This window comes from Anas platyrhynchos, chromosome 1, assembly GCF_047663525.1.
Source record: "Anas platyrhynchos isolate ZD024472 breed Pekin duck chromosome 1, IASCAAS_PekinDuck_T2T, whole genome shotgun sequence".
Classification (NCBI taxonomy): Eukaryota; Metazoa; Chordata; class Aves; order Anseriformes; family Anatidae; genus Anas; species Anas platyrhynchos.
Window position 1 is genome coordinate 199,744,011 of NC_092587.1, and position 25,683 is coordinate 199,769,693.

Here is a 25,683-nt window from a genome sequence, read left to right on the forward strand (position 1 = left end):
TGTTTTTTAAAATGCACTTTAATTAAGTTTGATTTCCGTGCCGTAATACAGTATGAAAGTAGTACATTTATGAGTGTAATCTGGCAGCATTTAAGAAACGATGACCAGCCTCATGTTCTGCCCCTTCTGCCATAAAGTTTGTGATTACAGCAAGTATAGAAGCAGCTTTGGAAAATGTGGTTGCCAGCGTTCAGGCAAGAATTGGGAAATATTGGGGAAAATTCTTACCCTGAAAACACTTGTAGACCTTGGGTTATTTCTGGTAAACATGGCACGTATTTAAAGTTTCATAAAATGCTAATAGAATAAATGGTAAGTGAACCTTGTCTATTCAGCTCATCTCTCCAGATGTCCTAGGATTTGACACATCCCTGGGTCTGATACCAAAACATGGGGGAAGGAACAAAAAGTGAATGTTTGACCACACAAATGGAGATACAGTCAGTGTGACTTTTCATTCTTTTCCTGGTAGGCAATATCCCTTTGGTGTTGGTTATGAGTTACCATTTACTGTGTAAATACTAATAATAAAACCACACAGATTGCTAGGAGTGCTTTAAAACCAAAAACAACAAATGGGATTTGGTGATTGTATTTTGGCAGATGACAAAGTCGAGACAACATTTCAAACCTGAAAGGTTTTAATGAATCGGAAGGAAAATTAAGGCAGTCTTTTTATAACTGTTAACTCTGAATTAGGTGATTGACACTAAGGGTGTTGCTGTGCGGGATGTTTGGCTGTGTTTCAGGTTCAGAATACTTGCAGGATTTGGGGGGGTGAAATCTTACGGGGTCCTTTGTGCAGGAAGTTAGATGGGCAATCACAGCGGTCCCTTCTGGCCTTAAAAATCGGTGGAGTTCCTGTTTGTTTCCAGACAGTCTAGTTCTGTCTTAATGTATGTCAGGGCTTTAATTTCTCCTTCTATTTTGCCAAATTTTAAATATAATCTCAAGAGACCCAAATATCCTCCTTGAAATACTTTAAATTATCCCATCAGTCAGTGTGCTGAAGTTGCCAGTGTGAATGTATTTGTGTATTAAGAAGATACTGCTAAAAATGTATTTAAGCACATGAATTGCAGGCTTAAAAATGTTAGCGAATCAGCAACTTTATTATTATTTTGGATGGCTTAATTTGTCTACTCCATGCAAGAGACTCCAACTTTCTGAATGTAATTAAAAGCTTGCTGACAACTTGAAACACACTATCAGTTAAAAAAAATAATAATCTGCTTTTGTTGTAAGTAATCCATTATATTCCAGTGACCAACAGAGACTGATGGTTTTTTTCCCTGTGGGTTTTGTCTTTTTTTTTTTTTTTTCCTGTTTGTTTGCTTTATGTTTGTGGCAGCACTTTGTGTCTAACTGGGGAATGATTCTGCTGATGATTTGTTTTCACTTTCTGGTCTTATGTACTTGGGAGTTTGGGAGTTCGTGTCTTCCGTCCTCCCCACCCGTGCCATCTGTGGAAATCTTGGTGGGGTGCTTGCTTCTGGGCTGTACAAAATGGTGCGTTTCAATGGCATCTATAAAAACAGGATTATCCCTCTCCATTTCAGCTCTTCTGTACATGTTGCTCTTTTGGATTTGATCAAAATATTCTCCTAACTCAGTACTGAGACTATTATTTTTTAAATATCCCGGTATTTATCCCTGGAAGGTGTTACCAAACTCTGCATTCCTTGGCATTGACGAGTGGTGGGTCCTGCTAAAGGACAGTGAATGTGTTTTGAGGATTCAGTTTTGAAAGAGCTCTCACATCCAGCACTGGTCTACAGATTACACGTGGCTTTGGACATAATTTGCACTCCTCCTTAATGCTTAATTCAGTGTCTGCCATCTTGCTTTTAAAAGTCTAGGCCTGTTTAGGCAGGAAAAATAGTTTAATAGTAAAAAACATATAACTTAAAGGGAGCACCAGTTCTTTATGGATGTGGAGAAAAAGGTGTGCTACTGGTTCTGATCGTGTTTGTGTTGGTATGCCAGGCCTTTGGCTGATGTGTTAGGGTGACATGATTTTCTTTTCTCAGTTTTTTGGGGAGGGAAATAAGGCTCCACATTCCCAAGAATATGAACAGAGTTGGCACACTTGCTGTCAGTCTCAAAAAAAAGAGGAAAAAGAGGAATAAAATAAGGCTGGAAAGGGAGAGGGAGGTACCCAGCAGGTGCTGAATGGACTCCGTTTAGATAAGGGATGAGACACTGTGTGGGTACTTTTGCTGCTGTTACATGATGAAACAAACAGCTGTTCTCTTTGGCTTTTGGTTGCTCACCTTTCACTTACTGTAAGTACACTAAATTTTATATCAAACTAGGCATTTGAGTTTATCTGCAACATTACTTGTTGGACAGTGCCATTTGGAGACAATATGGGATGCACAAGTTTGAGAATTAAATAAATTCATTATTTTCTCTTAATTTATGCTTTACTTTCACAATTAAACTAGGGTGCATTTGAGTACAACTATTCAGAAGAAATTTATGGGACTTCTTGAGGAATCTTCACTTTAAAATGAAGTTGTACTACCATACCGAAGAATCTTAGTGAGCAAAGTCAGCTTTTTGAGTATTTTTACATTTCTTTTCTCTTTTCCTCCCAGAGATAGCCCGGTTGATTTCTGTTAACAGTAAAGGACTATATTTAGATTTGTAAGTGCATTTATTTTGGATTCATGCACAAAATATTGAAGAGCATGAATGTTGCTGCAACTCATTCATGTCTTTCACAGTGACAGAAAAATGAATTAGATCCATGCTCCTCTGTGCTAGAGACCAGATCCCAGATTTGAGCCCTGCTTGCGATCCACACAGCTGTGGCAGGAGCCCCCACATCTGGATGCCTGGCTGCACGAGTGCTAACCCTGCCAACACCTTTACACTTCTGGCTGTGTCTAGGCGGTAGGAGATGCTTAAATAGTGATGTTTATACTGCCCTCACCCCATTTTTCATCTCTGAGACTGAAAGGAACCGTATCTTGAGCCAGATCCACCCCGTGGGCTGCCATTAATATCTTGACTCCCTCTGCATTGTAGTCACTTTATGAAGGTGTGCTGGTTCTGTTTTACATAGGGATATATATTTTTTTTTATCATGCCTCTTATATAAAGAAACACTTTCATGGACATCTTTTATTAAACCAATCAACAAGAAGAATTAAAAAGCATTGATCTGATCCCACATGGACTATGCCATTTAGGAGAATGTGACAGCTACACTCGAGGAAATGCTAAATTATGCAGTGGTAATACAAATTTTATGTGGCTGGTTTGTTGAAAGGAAGGCATCTAAAACAATTGGGCAGGAATTCTAAAAGCAAAGTTTATAGAGAGCCAGACTAAGTTAGCTCCTGTTAATGCACTGGAGTTCTTTGTGCTCTGAACTTCTTTTTAAATCACAAAATTTAAATTTAGGGCTGTAACTTTTGGTGCTCAGAAATGTTGGTGAATGTAGTTGCAGGCTCCTGACAGCCTACTAAGCAGGAAATCCAGTAGGTATTGAAGTAGATTTGTGTTTCCCTTTTCATTCTCATAAGTATTACAAGCTTTTTGTCATTTCAGTTGCTGAATAAATGTTCTCAAATAAGTACACGGCTAAAAGGCCACGTTTTTCACTCCAAGTTCTGTCAAACTACCTCACAGTTTGTACAGAGAATTGACAGGGAGCAGTGCAAAGTTGTAAGTTAGGTTTACAGATTACAAAAAGCACAATTTTTGTTTCCCAAGAATTGAACAAGTGGCAGAAAATCACTGTCTAAACTTTCCCAACTTCCACCACAGAGCCATGACTGAAGGATGTAGCTGCTTCCCTGGCAGTAATCTTTTTCCAGCCACAGGCTGTTCCCTCTGTGAGAAGCAGCGAGACATTTTGCACACAAAAGGACTGTAGGAGCAGACCTAATATAGATCAAGTCTTTGTTAAATAAAAGCAGGCTGCAAAGTTAAGATGCCTCTGGATTGGAAGTGGTGAATTTTATGGTCTTGAATTCTACTACCATCATTCTCCTGTTTGTCAGATTTTCTTACACAGATCCAGCCCATTTTAGTTGCCTCACTTGCACAGGGTGCCCACCGTGTTACCCCAGGGGGCTGCTTTGGTCAGCAGAGAGACTTTTAACTCCAGAGAGGGCATTTTGACCCACCTGAGGTCTAAATTGTCTTCTTGGCACTTGTCCTCCTGTCTCCCCACTGGCAGCAGAGGGAACACAGGGTAGCCACACTCAGGTGAGGGATATCTCAGCCTCTCTTTTAACATGTAGTGGGAAGAAAACATCTTGCCTGAGATCTTTATGAGAGCTGACGTGTGTTCCCTGAGTGCTATAAATTAACCCTATTTGTTATTTTTGTCAGGAAAAAGTGTTACAAATTGTTGTACTGTTAGTCACTAGAATTGGAAACAGCCATGCTGTGATAGAGACAAGAGGCAGCTGTGCATCCTCTCCTCCCATTCCTGTTAAACACATATTGCACTCAGTGGAAGCAATGGAATCTTGCCTGATAAGCATTATTTTTTCCCCTTCTCAGCCTCCCTTCTTTCCTTCTGAATTTGTTCCAGATGGCCAAGTTAGATGTCAGAGGGTGACCATGGAGAAAAAGCTGAATTTGTAACTGGTAGCCCACTGTGCTAAAAGGTGATTTTGCAGCCCCTGCTTTAGCATTTTTCTGAAAATTGCTGAAACTCTCATTTTGAGAATTACTGCTTTACTCAGTTTTGCTTATTTTGATCAGTTCCCATCAGGTTCTTGCTTCTTACAAGTATTTAAGGTCTATTTCACTATGGTATTTTGTATTTACCAAGGATTTAGTGCCAAACAATATCCTTATAAAAATAAAGATCACGTTTTCTCTTGCTGTTTTCATCCCAGAAATAGCCAGTGGGGCTCCTTTGGCCTGGTGGGTGGTGACGGTAGTAACAAACACACAAAATACGTGAACAAACCGTTTGCTTTTTAATGGCTGCTTTTCAAAGGAGCTTTTGGTGGCATAAAACTTTCTTCGCCAAGATGATTTAGTGTAAGTGTCCTTAAGTCTGTCTTCACTTTGGGGAAGAAGAGGTAAATGCTTCCTTCAAACCACATTTGTCAGAAAGGTGAGTGAAGGTGAGTCATTCTCTCCTTCCTTCTAGGAAGGAGAGAATCTGGGCAATTTAGGGTTCTACAAACAAACCAACATTTTGTGCTTCACACTCCTTTCTCTCCTAGCTGTATGGCATATGTCGCTACCCTGCAGAGGAGTAATTCGTCACCTTCCAGTTCAGTCCTAGGTGTTGTGCTCTCCAGCAACACCATCTTGGGGACAAATGCCTGCTGAGCTGTGCTTTTAATAAAACAAACCTACTGCAAATAAACCTCAAACCAAACTTTGCAGGTATATAGATTCAATTGTTTAACATCCAAAATGTAGAATTATTTTTTTTTTTGTTTGTTTGTTTTTTGTTTATCAACTGAGAGACTCCAGCCTAATACAAAGGACCTTAAATGAAAAAATCCAAAGTGGCTCTGGGAAAATGTAACATCATAATGCGTGTTTTGGTAACAAATAAAGAAGACTTGATCTCATTCAATTTCTTATTTTTATTTATTTATTTATTGCATCTCCAGAAAGATGTCAGTGGTACGGGATTAGATCTGAATTTTCGTAATTCCACATTGTTTTCTTTCATGCGAAACAATGCTCATTTTGTATGAGTTTGGAAGTTATTTATTCCAGAACAGATGCCTTTTTGTTAAACGCCTGCCACGTTCCAATTTTCACATTTATGTTATTTTTGAATTTGAATCTTCTTTTAAAGCAAAGACATGCAGAACAGCTCTAATAAGTGTATAACTCCTGGTTTTTACTTTTACAACTATCCACCAAGTTCCCCTAGCGTTGTGTATGGCATACAGCTAGAATTGTACAGCTAGATTTTTGTGCATGATGCAGCTGCTCTTCAAAGCAGGGCTCTTTCATATTTTTGTGACTGCTAAGCTCTGTCAAGTTGCCTTTATTCTGCTGCGTAAACAAGAGGTTTTCATTTGGTGCTACATCATTTTGGGGGCGAGTGGCTTCATTTTCATTCTGTCTTCCTATTTGCATTGCAGATTTTTACACCTAGATTTTAACATTGTGACACTTGAAAGGCAGAAACAAGAAGTTCAGGTGAAGCTAATTACACTTGCAGGCTTTCTCTCATTCTAGAAGGGGCTTCAGGGATCCAGAATCAGCTTGTGTATCTGAGACACAATCCGTGAAGCCAGGACAAGAAATGTGAGAAAAAGTCACTAACAAACAGTCCCCTCTTTACCTTCAATGTGGCTGGGGAAAAAAAGAGCTCTCTAGGAAAAAGGATTGGCCCCTGTGGGATTAATAGCTGATATCAGCAGTTGCTAAACCCTTCTGCGATCCCTAAAAAAAGTGATCTAGTGGGAAGAAAGCAGGTCCCACAATGAGCCGCTGGTAAGGGACAAGGGGATCTTTTTCTTTATTACAGTAAAGTAATACATAAGACAGATTATACACTATTAAGGTTTTTGTTTTGTTATTTGTTTGTTTTTGAGAGTTAATAGTATTTACAGGAAGAGGTGAGTAGAGGAAGGATACCTGTGGGATTGCAGGGGTCTTATATCCCCACCATCCCATCTGGGCTGGGGGGCACCAGGGACGCGGCTTTGGTTGCAGGATGCTTTCTGCTAAGTGCTGGAGAAAAGTTTCCTCTGGTTTTATGCTGTGCCAGGCGCTAACTGGTCTTTATATAGTTATCCTGTTCCTCGGGTAAGTACATTTAGTCAAGTTTTAAGGAATATATTTAAAACTCATAAAAAAAAAAAAAGGCAAAGTAAAGGTAGCGTTTTAACAGAACAGATGTACGGTTACGTGCTGTAAAACCAAGCGTGAAGACATTCAGACAACAAATTGACATTGCAGCTAATTATCATGGAAAATGGAATTTTTTCATAAAGACCCAGTTTTCTTTATAGTAAATTGGACAAAAAGTCTGAGTCCTAGCAAACCTGCCAAAAAAAGGAACCCAAGTGTTCTTTTCTGATCATTGTTTCCCTGGCCATTTGTGTGTGCATGTTGTAAAGCTGACAGTACTTCTGCTCGGCTTCATCCACCAGTCTGCTTTGTGGCATTCACAGGTCCTCATCCAGGCTTTGGAGACTGTTTTAAGATAAATTTAATTCCGGAAGAGGGAATAAGAGGCTTTGGAAATGTAAACCATGTACAAAAGTCCTAGGGGTTGGAACTGAGCACACAACGTTGCCTTGTCCTGTAAAACTTACGGTTGCACTTGCACAGCAGTTCTTCTCACAGATTATCTGCCCTGTTTCTGGTCTGCTAACAGCATCAAGGTCTGGAACAGCAGTGCTTCACAGCTGAACTGCTCCTAAATCTCTGTTTTGCAGGAAGGCAGCCCGTGCGGGGAATTCACAAAGGCTGCGGTTGATCCGGGAGGGAACGCTTCCTTTTGCAGTTAGCGGAGAGCACAGGGTTTTCTTAGTGGGGTGACTCAGTGAAACCTTAACTTTCATTCCTTGAATGAAAAACCTTAAATTTAATTCCTTGAAAGAGTCACTGACTCAAGTTTAATCTCTGTAGGCCCTGTGGCAGTAATCACTTTGACTTAAATGTTTAATCTCTCCATTTCTATCCACTTGGTTTCCCTAGCAGGACAGAAGATGGGCTCACTCATTATACACGTTCTCAGGAGCAGTTATTTTTGACTCTTGTGCTTGCTTGTTGTGCGTGTTCATCACCCCTAAATATTATTTGTCACATCCGTAAGGCCTTATGTTTCCTTGGGGTCACGTAACCCATACGGGGCCTTTCCCTGAGGGCTTATTAAAGCCCTGTGTGAAGGGCCAGAGGTGCTGAGAGCTTTCTGGTTTGTACAGGGCCACACATTCCCTGTCTGCTGGTCCTCTGCTGCCACCCTTTTGAACCTCATTTATGTATATATATATATATATATATATATATATATATATATATAAATTGGCATTTTTTAGTAATTCTCAAGGCTTTCGAAGCATTATAACCTGCATTTTTGTCTCTTTCTCTACTGTCTCAGTATACCGTTTCCTATGTTTCTTTCAAAAATTTAACTGGCTTTTCCCTCCAGGTTAGAAATTTCAGATTTTACAGGGCAGGCTCATGAAGGAGTTGTAAAGCTCAGGTCTTCCGTACACAGGAGCACTGCATGCTAACAGGATTTATCCCTCTGTGTTTGCTGTCTTGTGTGAAGATTAAGAAAGGTGAATGAGTTGTTGGTGGCTTAGGCTTGGATCAGACCCCCCCCTTTGATCTACAACAACTCATTTTAAAATTTGGAGTTTTACAGAGCCCAGGATCAAGTCTAGAGATTCTAAAATAAGAGGGGCAGGGAACAGGGTTTGCTCAGAGCTTTGGCTGTTCCATCAGTGATCATCTAAAGTAAGGTTTGAACCCAAAGTACAAGTAGTTTTGGAGATCCTTTTCTTTTAAAGTTATCGAAGTTCACTGAAAAAAACTTCCTTGCTCTCTTTCCTGGTGCTCTGATTACATTTCTCACCTCTATTTTGGCTGCTGCTTTTTTCCTCCCCCATTCTTCATGCTTTTTTCCAGCTTTGATGCCCTACATTTTCCCAATTCTGGTTCTCCAAAAGCTGGAAGGAGTCTCTTGAAATAAGCTGGCATATTTTTCTTTAAAAATCACCCATGCCAAAGACTTTGCTGATCAGAAACAATTACAATCTCTTTTTGGAAAGGGAAAAGAAAACATTTTTCCATACCATTGTACCCCTAAAGTTTTGTAGTTCACCAATTCTGATGCCAATGAGAGGAAATATGAGTAAATATGCTCTTAAATTCGCCAACAAACTATCTTCTGAACAAATCTGGTGTTCCCTGAGAATCAGTGGTCACTTGAAACTACCTTGGGCTGGTGAAGGTTGCCATTAACCAGCTGACCATGATTTCTTGCATGTGCGAGTCAGAAGTTTCCACTTGCTGCTAAGTTTGATGTCGTATTTGCTTTACTTTTCCCTCTCCAGTTTCTAAGCTGCCTTCTCTTGTAGCAGGAGTTTGATGGCTGTAGCAAACCTTCATGGATCTCATCAGAAGCTCTTGGGAGGCTTGCAGGTGTTCAAGCACAGCAGGTTTCTAAAATAATAAGGTTGGTGTTGGCCAGTATTTTGCACTGGTCCATATAGTGCTACCTTACGTAGCTTTACTGTGGCCAGAAGGAGCGATGAAGGCTTGAAAACAGGCACATAACAAATAATTGCATCTGCCCAAATTATGTGGTGCTCCAGTCGTCTGTTTCTTGGTTTGAGGCCTCACCATTCAGCATTCTCTAGTTTGAGTCATTCTGAGGACAGAGCTCAGCGACTGGTTTTAAATATTAGGTTGGATATTAGGAAAATCTTCTTTACCAAAAGGGTTGTTAGGCATTGGAATGGGCTGCCCAGGGAAGTGGTTGAGTCACCATCCCTGGAGGTCTTTAAAAGACGTTTAGATGTAGAGCTTAGGGATATGGTTTAGTGGAGGACTGGTTGGTGTTAGGTTGGAGGTTGGACTCGGTGATCTTGGAGGTCTCTTCCAACCTAGAGGATTCTGTGATTCTGTGAATCAGTTTTGTCTTTCTCATATCGTTTCAACTGATCTTGTTAGTGAAATCTTTTCCAATTTAATCGGTGAAATTCATAAATATTCCTAAATTATATTCAGGCCCTGTCTATTTAGTTCATAGAAAGGATAAATGGTTTGAATAACATCCAGGAGATATTTTGGAAGACTGTTTCCTGTAGTTTCAGAGGTTCCTACAGACATCAGGCTGCCATATGCTGTGTTATCCTCTGTCCCATTTGAGGGCACAGGGTGTATCAAGGCTTTTCGAATCAACTGCTTGAAGTCTACCACAGTACACTTTCAGTGCCACAGCAAGTGCATTGAGATGAACTCAAATGGCTGGTGAGCAAAGTGCAATCCAGCTGCCCTCAGGCAAAAAAAAAAAATCCCCTTTGCTTAAGTCAATAGCTGAGCATTGGGTTTACAGAGAGAAATGAATGTACAAGGTACACCAGGCAGCTTGTTCCTCTGTAGTGATGCAGCAGTGGGGTTATTTACACCAGTATAAAGTGCTTGTAAAATAACAATGCTCTGATTTCACGGTGTTTTTGTGCTTGTCTTTGCTGGGCAGTTGTGAGGGTGTCATCACAGGCACACCAGCAGCGTGGAAGCTCCTACCTCAGTTTTGGTGTACAAAACTCCATTAAGAGTTCAGTCACCTAATTTGTCCAAAGTCTGAGCGCTCACCTGTTACACTTTCAGCGAACAATCTGATGCTCAAATTTTTCTTTGTCTTCTTCGTCGGCTTCATCTTCTCGTTCTTCTTTGTCTTCTTCATCATCTTTGTCTTCTTCTTCTTTCATCAGATATATAACCATTGGCCCAGCAGAAGTTTCAGCCCTATAGTATGACTGCCTATTTATGAAAGTTTAAAAATCAATATACATGAAAATGTTTTTATAAAGTGTGGAGACTATTAAAGTGTGGATTAATCTCTAGTGATCTCATCCAACTCCAAGGAAAGGATTTTTCTTCTCTTCCTTTTTTTTTTTTTTCATTTTTATATAAATCAACATTATATTGAATGGAGACTCATTCTGTAAAAGATAAATTATATATATATTAATGTGGTTACTCTTTAGATTTTTTGAGGGAGGAAACAGTTTACTAAAGAAATCTAATAAGCAAAGTTACTGATCTACAGTTTTCTGCCAGTGTCACATATCTCTCTGATTTGTTGCAGTAATCACTTATTCCCTATCAGTAACATAAACCTCAAGGATTTGTGAACTGGTTAAAAAAAAATGTAGTAATAAATTGAAAAATTATTAGCTTGGATCAATTAATACTGTCGTGGACAAGATATTGTAGGACCTTGTATCCTTAAAGAATTTTTTCTTTTTTTTTTATTAAGATGTTTTGAGTATGATTTATTTAAACAAAACAGTTACGCAGATACTGTCGGGGATATACGTGAGTTTCTGCAGGATGGTATCATCTGAGGGGTTCTTGTCCAAGGGGCCTCTCTAAGGCAATAGGTTCAGCTGTATGAGTCAAGGTCGGTGTAATTAGACTCCATGCAATGCTGCACTTAGCTTTGCTTAACGTTTCAGATGAATGTGTTCATTTAAAAATATAATATGTAAAGAAACAGTAAGAAAAAACGGAGCTATGTCCATCAGACTTCATCGAGCAGAGTTAATATTCCTTTTTCAGTGGTCTTTTGTTAGCGGACAAAGGATCTACTTGGGATCAACACAACTGGGAATGGTAAATGCCTGTTGAAAAGGTTTGAGGTCTTGTTTCAATGAATGTGGATTTGGTATAAGCACTGAACCATGGAATAAAGACTTCTTAGGTGTATTTATGATACACTTCGACTTATTTTGGTTGCTAAAAATTGCCCGTGTGCTCCAGTGGATATCATCATTGCATACATGCAGCGATCAGATCCTCCATGAAGACCTGGAAGAGAAGAACGTGTGGGTAGTCAGCTTCAGAAACGTTTGTTTATTAATTAAAATGGCAAGGAATATTGTTCTTATTTAACTGTTGTGCTGCAGTGTGGGCAGTCAGCTTTGATTTATGCTTCACAGCTGTCAGCCCAAAAAGGCAGAAAGTACTGTCCATCCTCACCTGCTTCAGGTATAACTGGCAGCTGAAGGTAATCATGATCTTGGAGAGTGTGCTTGGTGTTCTTCAGACACACCGTGTCTGAAGGCTATGAAGGAGAACTAGGCAGGAAGGTAGATCCTTGAGCTGGGATTTAGCCAGGCTTTAGAATTAACACTAGAGCTGTGCTCTGTTACTTGTTCAATTTGTAGGGTTTGGGACTGTTTCGGGGTCCACCGGGAATAGGCTTTTTTTCATCTTGATGAGCTGCAAAGTAATAATTTTGGTGAAAATAAAAACTCTGTTCAACCTCCCAGAAGGATGCTACTTATAAGAACTCTATTCGACTGCCCAGAAGGATGCTACTTTTTTTGTTTTATTTTGTAGCTTTTTTTTTTTTTTTATGTTTTTTAAATCAGAGCTGTACACTTTGGGGAAGGAATAGTGAATGACGGCAGAAGGGACGTCAGCACCATGACCCAGGTGACTGAGCCAGCAGGAGTGGAGCAACATCCTAAACTCTTAACTAATGATTTAGCAGTGGGGAGCCAGAACTTGTATATAGGCAAAATCAGAGGCATCACAGGGAGGTCAGATGCACTGGTATGAGCTGAGCGAAAGGTGTAATGTTACTGGGATTTTCAAGGCCAAAGAAGCTGAGTTCATGTATAGAGGTAGTTACATATCCCCGGCAACTGGTTGGGAATACAGCAGTGGGTTGGTCTGGTTTGGTGGAACTGATTGTTAAAAAGTATTTTTGCTTTCTGCTTCTTGCAGCTGCTTTGTTTATGAATAACTTTGAGGTTATGAATTATCTTGCTTCCTCCACCCCAAAAGCTCCAGCCTGGCAAGAGCTGTTCATGGCACAGCACCCTACTGCCTAGGAGAAACCAGTCGTGCACAAAGGCTTGCTCGAGCCTTGGGCAAGCTGAGCACCCTCGTCTATAACAGTCAGTGGAAAGAAAAAAACACACACGATTTTTGAGGGTGATTCACAGGGGGAGCCTAGCTCCAGTATTCAGAACTGGCCTTTAAATGAGCTGATTTCTCTCTGTGCATTGTAAGTGGGTACTAAGCTTGCTGAGTGCTTCAGGTTAAAGCTGGGCAAAAGCTGTTATTCAAACCCTTATGTCCCCCATGATGCGAGGAGAGTGAAAATAAATTACATCTTAAACATCAATCATTGATTAAATGTTTCTCCTTTCATAATTTAAAGATGTTATCAGCTGAGTGCAAGTTGTGTCTTTTCCCATACTGTGAACTCATTTAGTTGTTGCACTGCAGGGCTCACACTGAATAGATCATGTTCAAGATCCTTGGTTGAACAAAGACAATTTTTATATAGAGAAAAATAAGTTTGCTCTCAGATAATTAGAAGAAACAATGATAAAAGCAGTCTGGTTTACCTTTCCAAGCATTTTGTCAGAACTTCATTGCATTTAATCTAGCTAAAGAGTCTGTACCTGTCCTATAATGAAGCTTATACTGAACTCCACTGTAAGAAATTTAGATTGAGCCACTTCTCTCATTATAATTATTAATTTATATATTTTTTTTTACTGTTTGGGAATCTTATTGCAACTTGGTGGTAATATAATTACAACAGCATGTGCAGACATCTCGGTGTCATAGGTACGTATATGGACATTTCTACTTAGGATGAGAGAAGGAAAGGTTAAGTCTGATTCTCCATTTTCCTGTACATTTATTTATATCAAATGACGATATTTGGATTTCATATGATTTTATATGTCACTCATGTTCTCAGCAAATGACTATACAAAGACAATAGCAGCAGGAGAAAGAGAGCTCTGTTTTCCTGGCCTCTTCCAGAAGGCTGGATTGCTCCATTTGAGCCAACACATGAATGCAAGTCTGCTATCAAAGTCTCATTTTCAGCAAAGAGGTAGATAGCAATTCTGTGTAGCGAGGGAACAAAAATAAAAGAACCCTCTTGGACACCTGCCTTTCAGATACACATTTTCTATTCAGAGAACAGAGAATTGAGTGCTTCAGATGCCAAGCAAAGACTTTCATGTCTTCTCTGAATATATTTTAAGGCCAGTTTTCCTGCACAGATATCCATAATGGTTATTGCCTATAATTTTGTAGCTTCTGCAAATTGTAATTTGGTTCAAAACCCATAGCTTCCAGCTGGTTTTGGATTAATGAAAGCTAAACACTTGTTGTAGATGTTATTCAAAAGATCATTTTCCTTTTGCAGGGTTCTCAGATATGCAGTATTCTTCCTGTTTTGGCGATGGGTCAGTTTCTCCATATTGCCTGAGTTTTAAGGCTCAGGGCATGCACCTTGCAAGAGAATGCAACACCATTTGGTGTTAATGTTCCTGCATGTGAGAACAAATGCCTTTAGAAATGTGGGGGCAGTCTTTGGGCATTTAAATACGTTCCTGAATCAATAAAAACTGTTTTTGTACTTGTTCATTTTTAGATACTGACCGAGCTCTAGTGCTGCTGGAAGAATATTGTAAAAAACTGAGGAAGCCAGAAGAGCAACAACTGAAAAAAGCCATCAGAAAAGTGATGGGCATCTTTAAGAGCAGCTTGTTTCAGGCACTTCTAGGTAGGTACTAATATTTAATGTCTTTGTATGCCTTTGAAGGCCAGACCTAGGTCAGACCTTGTAACATTCCTCTTACTGTGCACTCTTTAATTTGTATTTACAATGCAACAGCATGTTGAGATGATCCTTGTTGGTTCACTGTGAAGAAACTCATTGTCCTAATATTTCAAAGCTTATTTATAATAAAGGTAAGTGTAACCAAAAAACTCATGCAAGATAGGGCATCGAATCATTATTCCTAAACCGTGCTGCTTTCCTTTTGTTTAATGGAAATTGTTGAACCAGAGTAGGATATAACTATGCAAAGTTGAAGGTGAAGCTGCATCTCCAAACAGGTGAATGACCAAAGTTTTGCTGATTTTCATCTTTTCTAGATTTTATCATCTAAATCTTTGCATCTTTTGCACTATGTTTGATGGAAAATGTCAGCCAAAGAAACTCAGAAATTAGTCAAGAAAAAATGCACAGGCACACACTGGAACTGGCCAAATGGTCCCATCCATGTGACGTTGCAGTGTTCAGATAGTGCTGGTTCAACACTCAGTTTTTCTTCGACGTATGTGGAAGTCACTGTAAATGACAGCATTTGTTAAAACAGAGCACTTGATGTGTTGGAGTTTTATATAAAATAACTTTTCTGAGTTATTATACATAAAATGTTTTCAATGTCATGATCTTCCTGATGTGGCTGTAGCATCTCTATTGTCCCTAGTGCCATGCAGTGCTTGTGCTGCCAGTCCTGGGATGTGGTGACAATAAGTTTATGCCACGCTTGCTCTACCTCTCTCTGACCTCTTGCTCACAGTGCGTTGGCCCCTTAGTTTTTCATTCCTTCACAAACATCTGTAAATTTTGTGGAGAATTAATCTGAAGGGAGTATTTCTTAACACAAACAATGGCAGTGGAACCACATGTTCCCTCTGGTTATGGTTGTTTGAAGCCAGATTGACAATTGTGCTCATTGCAGAGCTACAATCAGTAGTAGTTAGGGAAAAAATTTGGTTATACATCATGAATACAACACTATTACTGTGAAGATGAGGGAGGTCTGTGAAGACTTTCTGTAACTTCTGTAGCATTTATGAAAAATGAATTTACCTGTCTCTAACATTTCCTGCAAACAAATTAATGTCAATACTAATTTACTTGTATTTTTCCTTGGCTTACTTAAAGTCATTAGCTTTATTTTATAAAGCCTGCATAATTTTAATTGTTATTTATCATTTTAAAAAAGTTACTACATTTGTACCTAAACAGTATTTACCAAATAGTAATAAATACAACTGAAATGAAGAACGAAAAAAAGATGGGAAGTTTCTATGTAATTTTCATGAAGATAACTGCGAATATCAAAGTATGTATTGAAGAGATACACAAGTCTCAGAAGCATTGTACATCTGTACATCGACTTCTGCGGTACTTTGAAGTAATCCTTCAAAGTGTTCTAACAACATATGTGCTTCGTGTGTGGCTACACTGCAATATTTTTTGATGTATTACATATGCCAGGGATGGGAAGGTGATTATAGCTATATTAAGGTTGAGTCCAAAGAACAAAGAAGATCATTTGATTGCCACACTTACAGATTGAGGAATACAATGGTGTGACCTTAGATAGCATTTTGATTTGTAGGACTTTGGGTGTCTTTTCGTTGTCCTCAAATGCTTCATTATATAAAAGAGATTTGGAAATTGCCAGGCGTGTTCAAATTCTTGCATTATTACATTTGGTTTGCTATTTGGTTGGTCTAGATTCTGGAATAATACAAAACAGTGACCTCTCATCAATATTGTAACTGTGGAGGATGATGTTATTACACAATCAATAGTGAGGTTCTTGCATAATCATCATTTCAAAAAACTCCACTTCCATGACATGTGTTTTAGCTTCCCATCGTAGTTTCTTCCATTCGTCTATCAATAAGACCATCCAAAGAAATGCTGAAGGCAGAATTCTCTGTCTCATTTTAAGTTCTGTACTGCTAAAGTACCTTTTTTTGTGTGTGTGTATTTACAGAATGTCTAAAACTCCTGAAAGTGTCCATTTTTTGAGAATAAAACGTGTCCATTTGTGAGAATAAAATCACACAAAATGTGATTTCTGACAGAATTGTTAACCTGGATGCATAAGTTTTCATTCCTACCAGATGTAAAGTTAATAATACTTTAAGAGCCAAATTCAGTTGTTATAGATCCTACAGCATCAACAGAATTTGAGTCCTTTATGAATAAACCATCCCTGTCCTTTACATCTGTGTTCAACTCTAGTTAGCTTCCAAAACGCTTTAAAAATCTATAGGATGTCTTTATGTTAGTATTACAAGAACCAATAAAGAGTAATGTAATGTAATAAGAGGTACTCTTCAAGTCTGAGCACCAAAGTTTAAGTGTTGTCTAGTTCCTTTTGTTCTCAGATTTATGCTTGTGTGGTTTGATTCAACCAGCCATGTTTGAACTTGGACTCTTGATTTTTTTTAATCCTCATTGTGTTTCATAAATATTGACTACTGACTTTAGGAGTCAGAAAAATGAGGACCCAATATTTTTCATAAGCACGGTCTACACATGGATGAAGTGACCACAGATATGGAAGTGAAACGTCTGTAAGTGATTTACAAAAGGATTATTGATGCATTGTCCTTTTGCATTTTAATGTGTGTTCAAAAACATCTCCTTTTCCCTTCAGGCTGTTCTTGTTGCTAGACTTCTTGCTAGAGTTGCTGTGTTCAGTTACAGCTGAGTTGGTTGCCAATAGGCACATTTTCAAAGCGACATGTGGAGCTGTAGTCTCTAGAGTCCCATTATACTCAAGCGGCCCAAACACAATTCTTTGAAATTTCAGCCCTCAGTTTCAAAGAGGAGGAAGGAGGAAAAGCTCTTCGGAAGGAGTGTGGAAAGGGAAGAACTCCTATTTAGATATTGACATTACTCTTAAGTCAATTCCAAATTATTTTCACCAAAAAGATTGCACCAATCCTTCTATGCATGGCGAGAGGGAGAGTTACAGTTTGGTTGTTATTATGAGCTCGTAAGGATTTTTGTTTTTTGTAGGGGCATCCCTAGCTACACAACATTAAATTGATAGGATGCTCCCAAACTGTAGCACATGTTATTTTTTCAGAAGTAACCCTATAAGGAAAAGAAAATGAAACCTGCAGAAATCTGAATGTTTCATCTGTTCGGATTATCTCATAATGGGACATCTTGGAGTCATTGTGTAGAGATCAAAAAGGAGAACTATAAAAGAGAATAATAATAGTCATCTGGACATTTCAAAACTACCAAACATCTTTTTTTTTTTTTTTTTTCCCATTCTATTCTTTATGAAGAACACACAGTTTAGTACAATCTTATTCTAAAAATCTCTGCTATATATTTGCCCAGTCCTCAGTTCATTAAGAAAAGTGCATCGTTTTACAGCTTAGAAAGCTGTTCTGTGGAATGAGAATGGATGAAAGAGGTTTATGTCAGAGGGTTGTTTATTTATTTATTTATTTATTTATTTATTTTTGGTAGATGCATCTCTATAAAACATCATTTTGTTTCTAGCAGGAATTAAAGTGCCACAAATAGCTGTAATCATCTTATGCAGTATTAGGTGAAAACTAATCTCTATAGGTTTTTCTAAAATTCGGATAAACCCAATCTGTAGAGGATGACGTATTTCCTGACTTTTAAACCATGTCTTATCTTTTTTTTTTCTCATGCTTGCATAACTTTGCCTGAATTTTAAATTGGCAAATTTTCAGTTACAATCTGCATCATGTTTTTTTTTTTTTTTTAATAGCATTGTACCATTTCTGCAGAATAATGTGGATGTTATAAAACCGCCTGTCTTAAAAGTTGCTGTAGTAAACACTACTGTACGGATTACATAATTCACTGGTCATCTGTGACACAGCCTGCATTTAGAGATTTAGGATATAATTTTATGGTTTTAGTAAGAGAGGTTTTTAGACTTCTTACCTCATTCAGCTAACTTTTAAATAAGCCCTGTTATAACAATCCATTTTAAAAGAGCCACCATGTCTTTTAAACCAGGTCATAAAAGAAGTCAGGTTTTTCTTCTGTGTTCACATATTATTTTTCTAAAAAATGTTTGTGTTAATTAAGTGGCAGTGTAACTCAACAGTGCTGGATTGGTACCCAGACTTCCAAGAATATGTGCCTTGTGATCCTCTGTGTTACTGGAGAGTGTTACGGGACAGATAGGGTATATAAAGACCTAAAATACAGCCATTTACCGCTTTAGGAGAGCCTAAGCAAGTCCCCATTGCTTTATTTTTTTATGGTGCTTTAAAACCAGTAAAATACATATTGATTAAAAAATAAAATAGCCGTTGACAAATGGCAACATTTAGTACAGGGAGCATGAAGCAGGTCAACAGCTTGGCTTCATATGGCCTTGGCTTAGTTTGATTGACTTTGGTGACTAAGAATTTGTGGGCTGTGACTGAAACTCCCCCTGCATGTAGGGCATTTGCTAGAGCTCTCTCCTCTGCGGGTTACCCGATAAATGTAACTCACGAGGGAAACTTCTTCTCTTGATAAAGATACTTCTTTTCATGCTTAATATTACAAAAATTTGGCAATCTCAGGAAGATGTACAGATACAGACATGCATATGCAGATAGGAGGTCCTTTTAAACCATTAGGTCTCTTTTGTCTGAAACTCACATAAAATATGATCAAAATTCTAGACAGTACAAAGGTCTGGACAGACCTTTCTGCAGAAATGTTTCACTGAAGACCTAGAGACACTTTTGAGGGTGTGGAAACGTAGAGGTGTAATTATAATGCTTATGCGAGGGTACGTCTACAAGGAGTCAGTGACAATTAAAAGCAAGGAGACGGATTTCAGTGGAAAATGTTTAAACTTCAGGATAGTTTAGATCTGAATGAATCCGAAGAGGAACCTGTCATTGAAGTAAGGTTGGGATGTTGAAACATGCCCCTGACATAAAAGGAAAGTTGCTAAGAATGAAAAATGGGGAAGATTTCAGTAGATGTAGCCATGCATGTCAGTTAAGAGTAATGATTAAATAGTCCCCATTTGTTGGCTTTAAGGCTGAGAAGAAAAACTATTTTGTTGGCCATATAGAGAAAGAAGGAATGGAACTATAAGGAATTTGTGTAGGCATGCTCAGTTTAAGGAGAAAGTGTTTAAATAGTGACAGAAGGAAATGTGAGACTAGAGGGAAGGAGATGGGTCAGGATGGGGGAAGAGATGCATGAGAAGCAAGATAAATTATGAGAAGAGCAGGAAACGTGCCACGTGGGCTGGACAAGGAGCCTGCAATAAACCAGGTGTTGAAGAATGACAATAGAAGCCAGGGGAGAAGTCGGGATAATGCAACACCTCAAAAATCCTGTGCTGGTCATACGTGGTAGTACTGGTCTCCCGTGTTAAAACTCTATGAGATTTGCATAAAAAGAATATAAATAGTTGATAAAATTGTGGTTATCATTTGTTTCTATGATCCATCTTTAAGAAACACTGCAGTCACTTTCAGGCTTTTTTTCCCACAACCATCGAGACCAGAAATGTACTTCTTCCTTCAGTGTGAGATCTGACATTCATGGGACAACGGAAAACAAGGCAACACCAAATTGCACGAGGCTGCCGACACAGCTGAGTTGAGGATATCAAACTGAGGCAAATCACCTTTGTAAAGCCCTTGCCTGTACCAACCATCCTCATTCTGCAGAAAGAACCATCTCAGCACTTACTGCCATGTCAGTTCTTCAGGGATATAAAAGGTATTAAATGAATTGCTGTACTGGGAGGCTTTTCAATAGGAAAGCATAACGGAGTGTTATCTATTCCTACTATTCAGGCTTGCTCTCCATAGGTGTTTTTACCCCACTTATGCATTCAGCATGTTTAGCTACTTACACTGCTCTTGAATGTAAGGTCACTGATCTCATGTTATTGTTCTTGAGACTTAATCTCAGTGAGCTGGTTTCTGGTCATGTCAAGCTATTTCGCCTCGTGTAATGACACTGAATTCCAGAGGAGTTAATCCAGTACAGCCAAGCCCACATCTGGCCCAGGGACATTCAGCAATTTTCTTTCCGATGGCCTGAATCCAGCATTCACTACAGAAAAACTCTCATTGACTTCGTCGGATCGTGCCGTTGGAGAGATCTTTCCACAGATTTATATTCAGACTTTTCCAGGTTGAGAAATATTCTTCTGTAGCCATATAGAAATGAAGATTATTCCATAGCCAAGATATGAAAATATTGAAACCCTCTCAGACTATTACAAATGTCAAGAAACAAAAAAATACGTGCAAAAAACCCTTCAGTGCTCTGTCACACTTGAGAAGTGCTCAAATGACATCTCTGACAATGGGGAAGCCTGTTATTACTCCTCACAGAGTCCTACTTTCCCAAACTGGCATCTTTCTTTGTTGCAGCATAAATTAAAGCAGAACTGAAATTTAAATTCAAGGGCAGCTTTTGTTTTGCCTGAAGACAGCTGCAGCTGCTTTTATTTGTCGAGTCCAATTCTCTTAGTAAGCAAATTTGTGCTTTTTCTCAAAAGAGCTAGAGGTAGCAGCGCTAGATCTTTGGGATGATTTGAAGCTGTCTGATCTTTTTCGACGAGCTGGGGGCTGGACCACAGCCAGCTGGTGGGGCTAACCCGCGCATCTTCCCAGCAAAAGTCAGGTTGCATAGAGTAAATTGTTTATTCCAAAAAATGTTAGATCTATTGTACCTACTTTCCTATGTATTTTGGCCTACCACTGTTTTTCATCTCATAGCAGTGAAATTTCTGCTGAAATATCTTTATTTGTCTCCAACTCTTCTGGCTCTCTCAAGCCCGGGGTACCTGCAGAGCCTCTGGGGGAGCTGGGGCTTCTTCGCTTTTGCCGAGCTGCATTGACATTGGGCAGAGCATTCAAAGTTTGTTGGTAAGAGCTGGCTGACAGATGCATATGCAGGAAAAGGACAGACAGACAGCACATTACTGCAGGGAAATCAGGCTGAAAAATCCAGAGACTGGAGTTTTACCAGAGGTCTGAAATGTTACTGAGTTTCTGAGCTGTGTCTGTGAAGAAGCAGTGGATGCGACTAAATAGGGTGCTAGGTACTTTCTTCGAGGCTCCCTTTCCCCACAGCAAGTTGGACCTGTTGATTGTTTAGATACTCCCGAAATAAATTGTCTAGTCTGTTATAGCTGTTAAGGTCTTCAAATATAATCAGGTGCTACAGGGCTAGGTGATATCCTCTATTAAGAGTTGGACTTGATGGTCCTTGTGGGTCCCTTCCAACTTGGGATATTCTGCGATTCTGTCATCTTTGAAGGTCCCTTCCAAATTGAGCTGTTCTAGCATTCAGTAAATATTTCTGCATTTGCACAAATCTCAGAATTGTTTTTGCCAGTGGGACCTGGCTGGGTGTTGCAGTGGCGTCGTACTTGGAACAAGCAGGGCCAAGGCACTGGTCTGGCTAGCCAGCCTGGAGACATGGGGAGCTCTGGGAGAAGCTCCCATGACAAGTTCTTAATATTAAAACAGCTTGGTTATTGTCTTTGTGTGAAGATGTGTGTGGGAAGAGTTGGGATTCTTGTGTGAGTACCCAAAAGTCAGTTTTTGCTTGAAAGACTTCAATTATTAAACAATCGTGGATTACCAGAAAAGACCTGAACTCAAAAGTACAACGTCTTAAGTTTGTGGGAATTTTGATTGTGAGCTCATCCTTGCTGTTGACTTTTTCCTTAATAAATTGAACAAAAACTCTGGGTATGAATGCTGATGGACTCTGAAAAATTCAGCATCCCAGCCGGGCTCTGTCTTTTGACTCTCGGCCTATCTGTATACACGAAGAAACTGATTACAGCACTGATACAACCTAGGTAATACATAATCACTTGTAATCCTGATGCAACCCTCTGCTCATGTTTTGCTGCCTTTTAGCCCATGAGTGATAGCATTTCCACCTCAGACGAGGAATTTGGGAGCTTTGTGGACTTTCCTCATTTGAAATGCAAAAGCCGTGCATTCAAAATAAACCATTTTTAAGATGAGTCTTTAATATGAGCAATGTGGTAATTATTGAGCTTGTTAGTTTTCAATATCCAGCATAGAATAAAAGCTGGTTTTGTTCCTGTAGATTTTTTTTTTGAGAGTGTCTTGGCCATATGTATTCTGTGTATAATTGGAATTAATAAAATGCAGTTGCAGCAGCTGTCGTTGTATGGCTGCTGTCCCAGCATGAAGCTTGTCTTTTTCTTTGCATTAAATAGGGATAGCCCTTTATTGTTGATTTGTGATGAGAACTAGAGACTAATTATTTAGAGATGCATTTAGATAATCTGGTTTTATTTTGAATAATGTATTCTTTTACAAGCTGGGGGAATATAAAGGGACAATGAGGTTATCATTATTGCTTTTCTTTGTGTATGTGTTAAATAAAGACTGGATTTATATCTTGCTATTGTAGTTTGTACATCTACTAATAAAATGGAAGAAAATAATCTGGAGCAGACAGTTCCATCAGCAATCCTAATGTTTATTTTTGTCAGCAGAGCCGTTCTCCCTCTCTAATGTTTTGGTCTCTGAAGTCATTTTAGGTTAGTCTGTGATGTGATTCTTCTTTAGTGAATATAACTTCTTAAGAAGCTTCATGGTAATTTTAAAACCACAGAAGTATTTTTGCCTTTGAGAGTTGTACACCTCACGGCTTTCAAAGGTGTTGCAAATGAACCCAGTTTGTTGTTTGGTGCCACTCCTGTGACTTTTGGGAATTCCAAGGCTCTGCTTTTCTTACCCTTGTCAGTGAGGTTCTTCCCCTGTCACAGAAGTCAGTGAAAAACCCTGAGTTAGGTCATTCAAGTGCAGTTGGGATTGGGAACTAAATCGTAAGATGCATGGAAGTAAACTAGGTCAGAATATATGTACATATAGGATTATGTATATATCTAGCTATTTATAACTTAAATAGAGATACATATACACACACCCACCACACACACACATATATAAGTACCTGTTTCATATTTATCTCAAACTTTTACTGTAGTTAGCTCAGGTATGATTCTGTACTTTGGAGATCTGGTGGGTTTTAAAACATGTCTTTATAAGAAATGCTTCAAAACGTGTTCTTTGTGTTTATTCTGTCATGGAGGGGTCCATTTTCTGTGGCTGCGTTTGGGCTGTCAGCCTGATCTGCCACCAAGATGACTCTGAGATCTGTTCAAAGAAGTCTGGATTGTTCTTTCCTGTCTCTGCTGTGTCATCATAGGTGTGTGGTTTTGAATTTCTGCTGACGTAGTTGCTTAAAGCATATTTCATTGCATAAAATCTCAGGCATTAGAAATAAAATATAGTTGTTATAATACTAATTATGTTATGCTACACAGGAATGATATGGTATGTAAAAACAGTGTGAAAATAGCAGAATTAAGGCTGTGGTCAGAGGTTGGGCACTGCTGTAACTAAGGTAGTGTCTGTGAGTTTAGTTCAGTTCCTATGTATCTGACCCTAACTCCATCTGCAACAAGAAGTGTCATTATTCCAGCAAGACTGTCCCAGTGTCTCAGTTTGAGCAATTTAAAGGTGAGGATGATTTGATGGGTGATCATTATGGAAAAATACAGTGGATGTGACTTCCTGATCATCACAGAGACTCAAAAGAGTCAGATCTAATCAGTAGGATCGAATTCCCCAGGGTGGCATTTGATGTTCTTAAGGAAAAGAACCTTCAAGAAATCTTCTTAACCTTCTCAGCCTTCCAGCCCCTGTGAAGAATGATGCTCAGAAAATATCCCCAGTGCAGGCCCATTCATATGCTGAATATATAGCCAAGTGTGAGAACAAAGAGAAAAACAGGATGTGATCATGTACTTACATTTAATCGTGACCCTTTCTTACCTTGGAGAGTTACCTTTACAACCTTTATCAGTGTTTTGAAGTTAACTTTCCATGGTGATTTCCTAGAATCTGAAAAAATTCCATCATGTGTAGATATTGATGACACAGAATTGCTTTTTCCTGAATTACTTTTATTCTCCAATGTTGAAGTGATATATTGAACTGTAACTTCATTCTTTTTCCTCTTTAATCTCTGTCCAAACCCACAAGATTTATCTGTTTGTATTCCTTTCATCATTTCATACCTAACCTGCCTTCAGAGGATTTACTTAGCTATCAGTTTTGGCTTGGTAGACTGTATTTCTCATGCCTGTTTATTTATATATTTTTTTCTTATAAGCAATTAATTTGTGTTTTAAATCTTGTAAATACAATTTTAAGGAAATAAATACACTCGGAAAAAAAGCAAATTTTCTCTTTAAAAAGTAGTCCAAACCTTTCTGTAAAGTTTAGAGTGACATCTTGTGGTAACACTGATTTCAAATATACATGTCCATTAGTATTTTTTTTTAATTTTGTCCACAGTAAGCATTGTTTTCTGCTTAAAATGTTACAGATTACTTAGGAGAAGGGCACAAAGACTTCCGAGTATCACCAGGGCTCTTGTGAGATCAGAGAAAACATTGCTGTCTGGTGTAAGGGGTCTTAGGGTTGTGCTTTTCTTTTACTTGCCAAAGTTTAACCCATGAATACCTGTGAGCTCCCAGTGATTTGAACTTCAGTTCAAGATTTTTAATGCTCTTCCAGCCATTGGACACTATCTTTTGTAGGCTCTCAAAACAGTTTCAGATAGCCACAATGCCAAAGCAAGCAGGAGCACAGCATCTTTTAGCAACGTCTGTTTGGGCTATTCAGTAGCTATCCAGGGGCCAACACCCTCTCATTACTGATCTCATTAATTCCAAGCCAATGGGAAATGTACAGAAGAACAAACACTGATAAAGGCAAGCAAACCTTTACTGCTGGATTAATAGACCTGCTTCCTTTTAGCTAAACATAAATATGTCCAGCAAGGAGGATTTGCTAACGGAGAAACAAGTAAGGCCATTCAAGATCCCTACTGCAGTTGCATGTATGATCCCTAACTATGGATCAGATTTTGATGTACCAGGTGGTGTAAGTGCACCAAAACCAACTGCAGCCAAAGGACTAGCATGTGCCCAGACTACAGTGTTGTGCAGTATATTTAAACAAAATACAAATATTTTCAATGCAAAGTGAGAATGTAGAATGGCTTTGTGCTCAGAGTTTTAACTCTATGAAATGATGACTTTACCATAGTGCTTCACCTAGCAGGTTGAATACCTGGATACAGAATTGTTTAGTAACAGACACATGTCCCTTCTAAGAAATAAATTATTTTGGGGGGAACTGATTCATTAATGCATGTCAAGTGAAACTTTGCATGGCTGCAAAGTGCATAGAAAGCCCCTCTACCATTTCTCCATAGCACATCTCTGATAATGTGCGGTCCCAATTCTGCTGTCATGGGCTGTGAATACGAGATACTTGATTCAGAAAAGGATTCTCTGTTTGTACAATTCATTTTTTTTTGGAGGTGTTCTGGTCATGTGAGAG

At 38.9% G+C, this 25,683-nt stretch overlaps 1 protein-coding gene across 13 annotated transcripts in view; it reads left to right on the forward strand.

The window, feature by feature from the left end:
- DLG2 (discs large MAGUK scaffold protein 2) overlaps positions 1-25,683 on the forward strand; it is a 1,031,289-nt gene that overhangs the window by 2,419 nt on the left and 1,003,187 nt on the right. For all 13 annotated transcript variants that reach the window (XR_005264704.2, XR_005264705.2, XM_027462397.3 and 10 more), the window contains exon 3: positions 14,093-14,224. Coding sequence is in view for 11 of the 13 variants with exons in the window: in XM_027462397.3 (XP_027318198.1) it covers positions 14,093-14,224 (132 nt within the window). In the remaining 2 variants the exon portion in view is untranslated. The remainder of the gene's footprint in view (positions 1-14,092; positions 14,225-25,683) is intronic.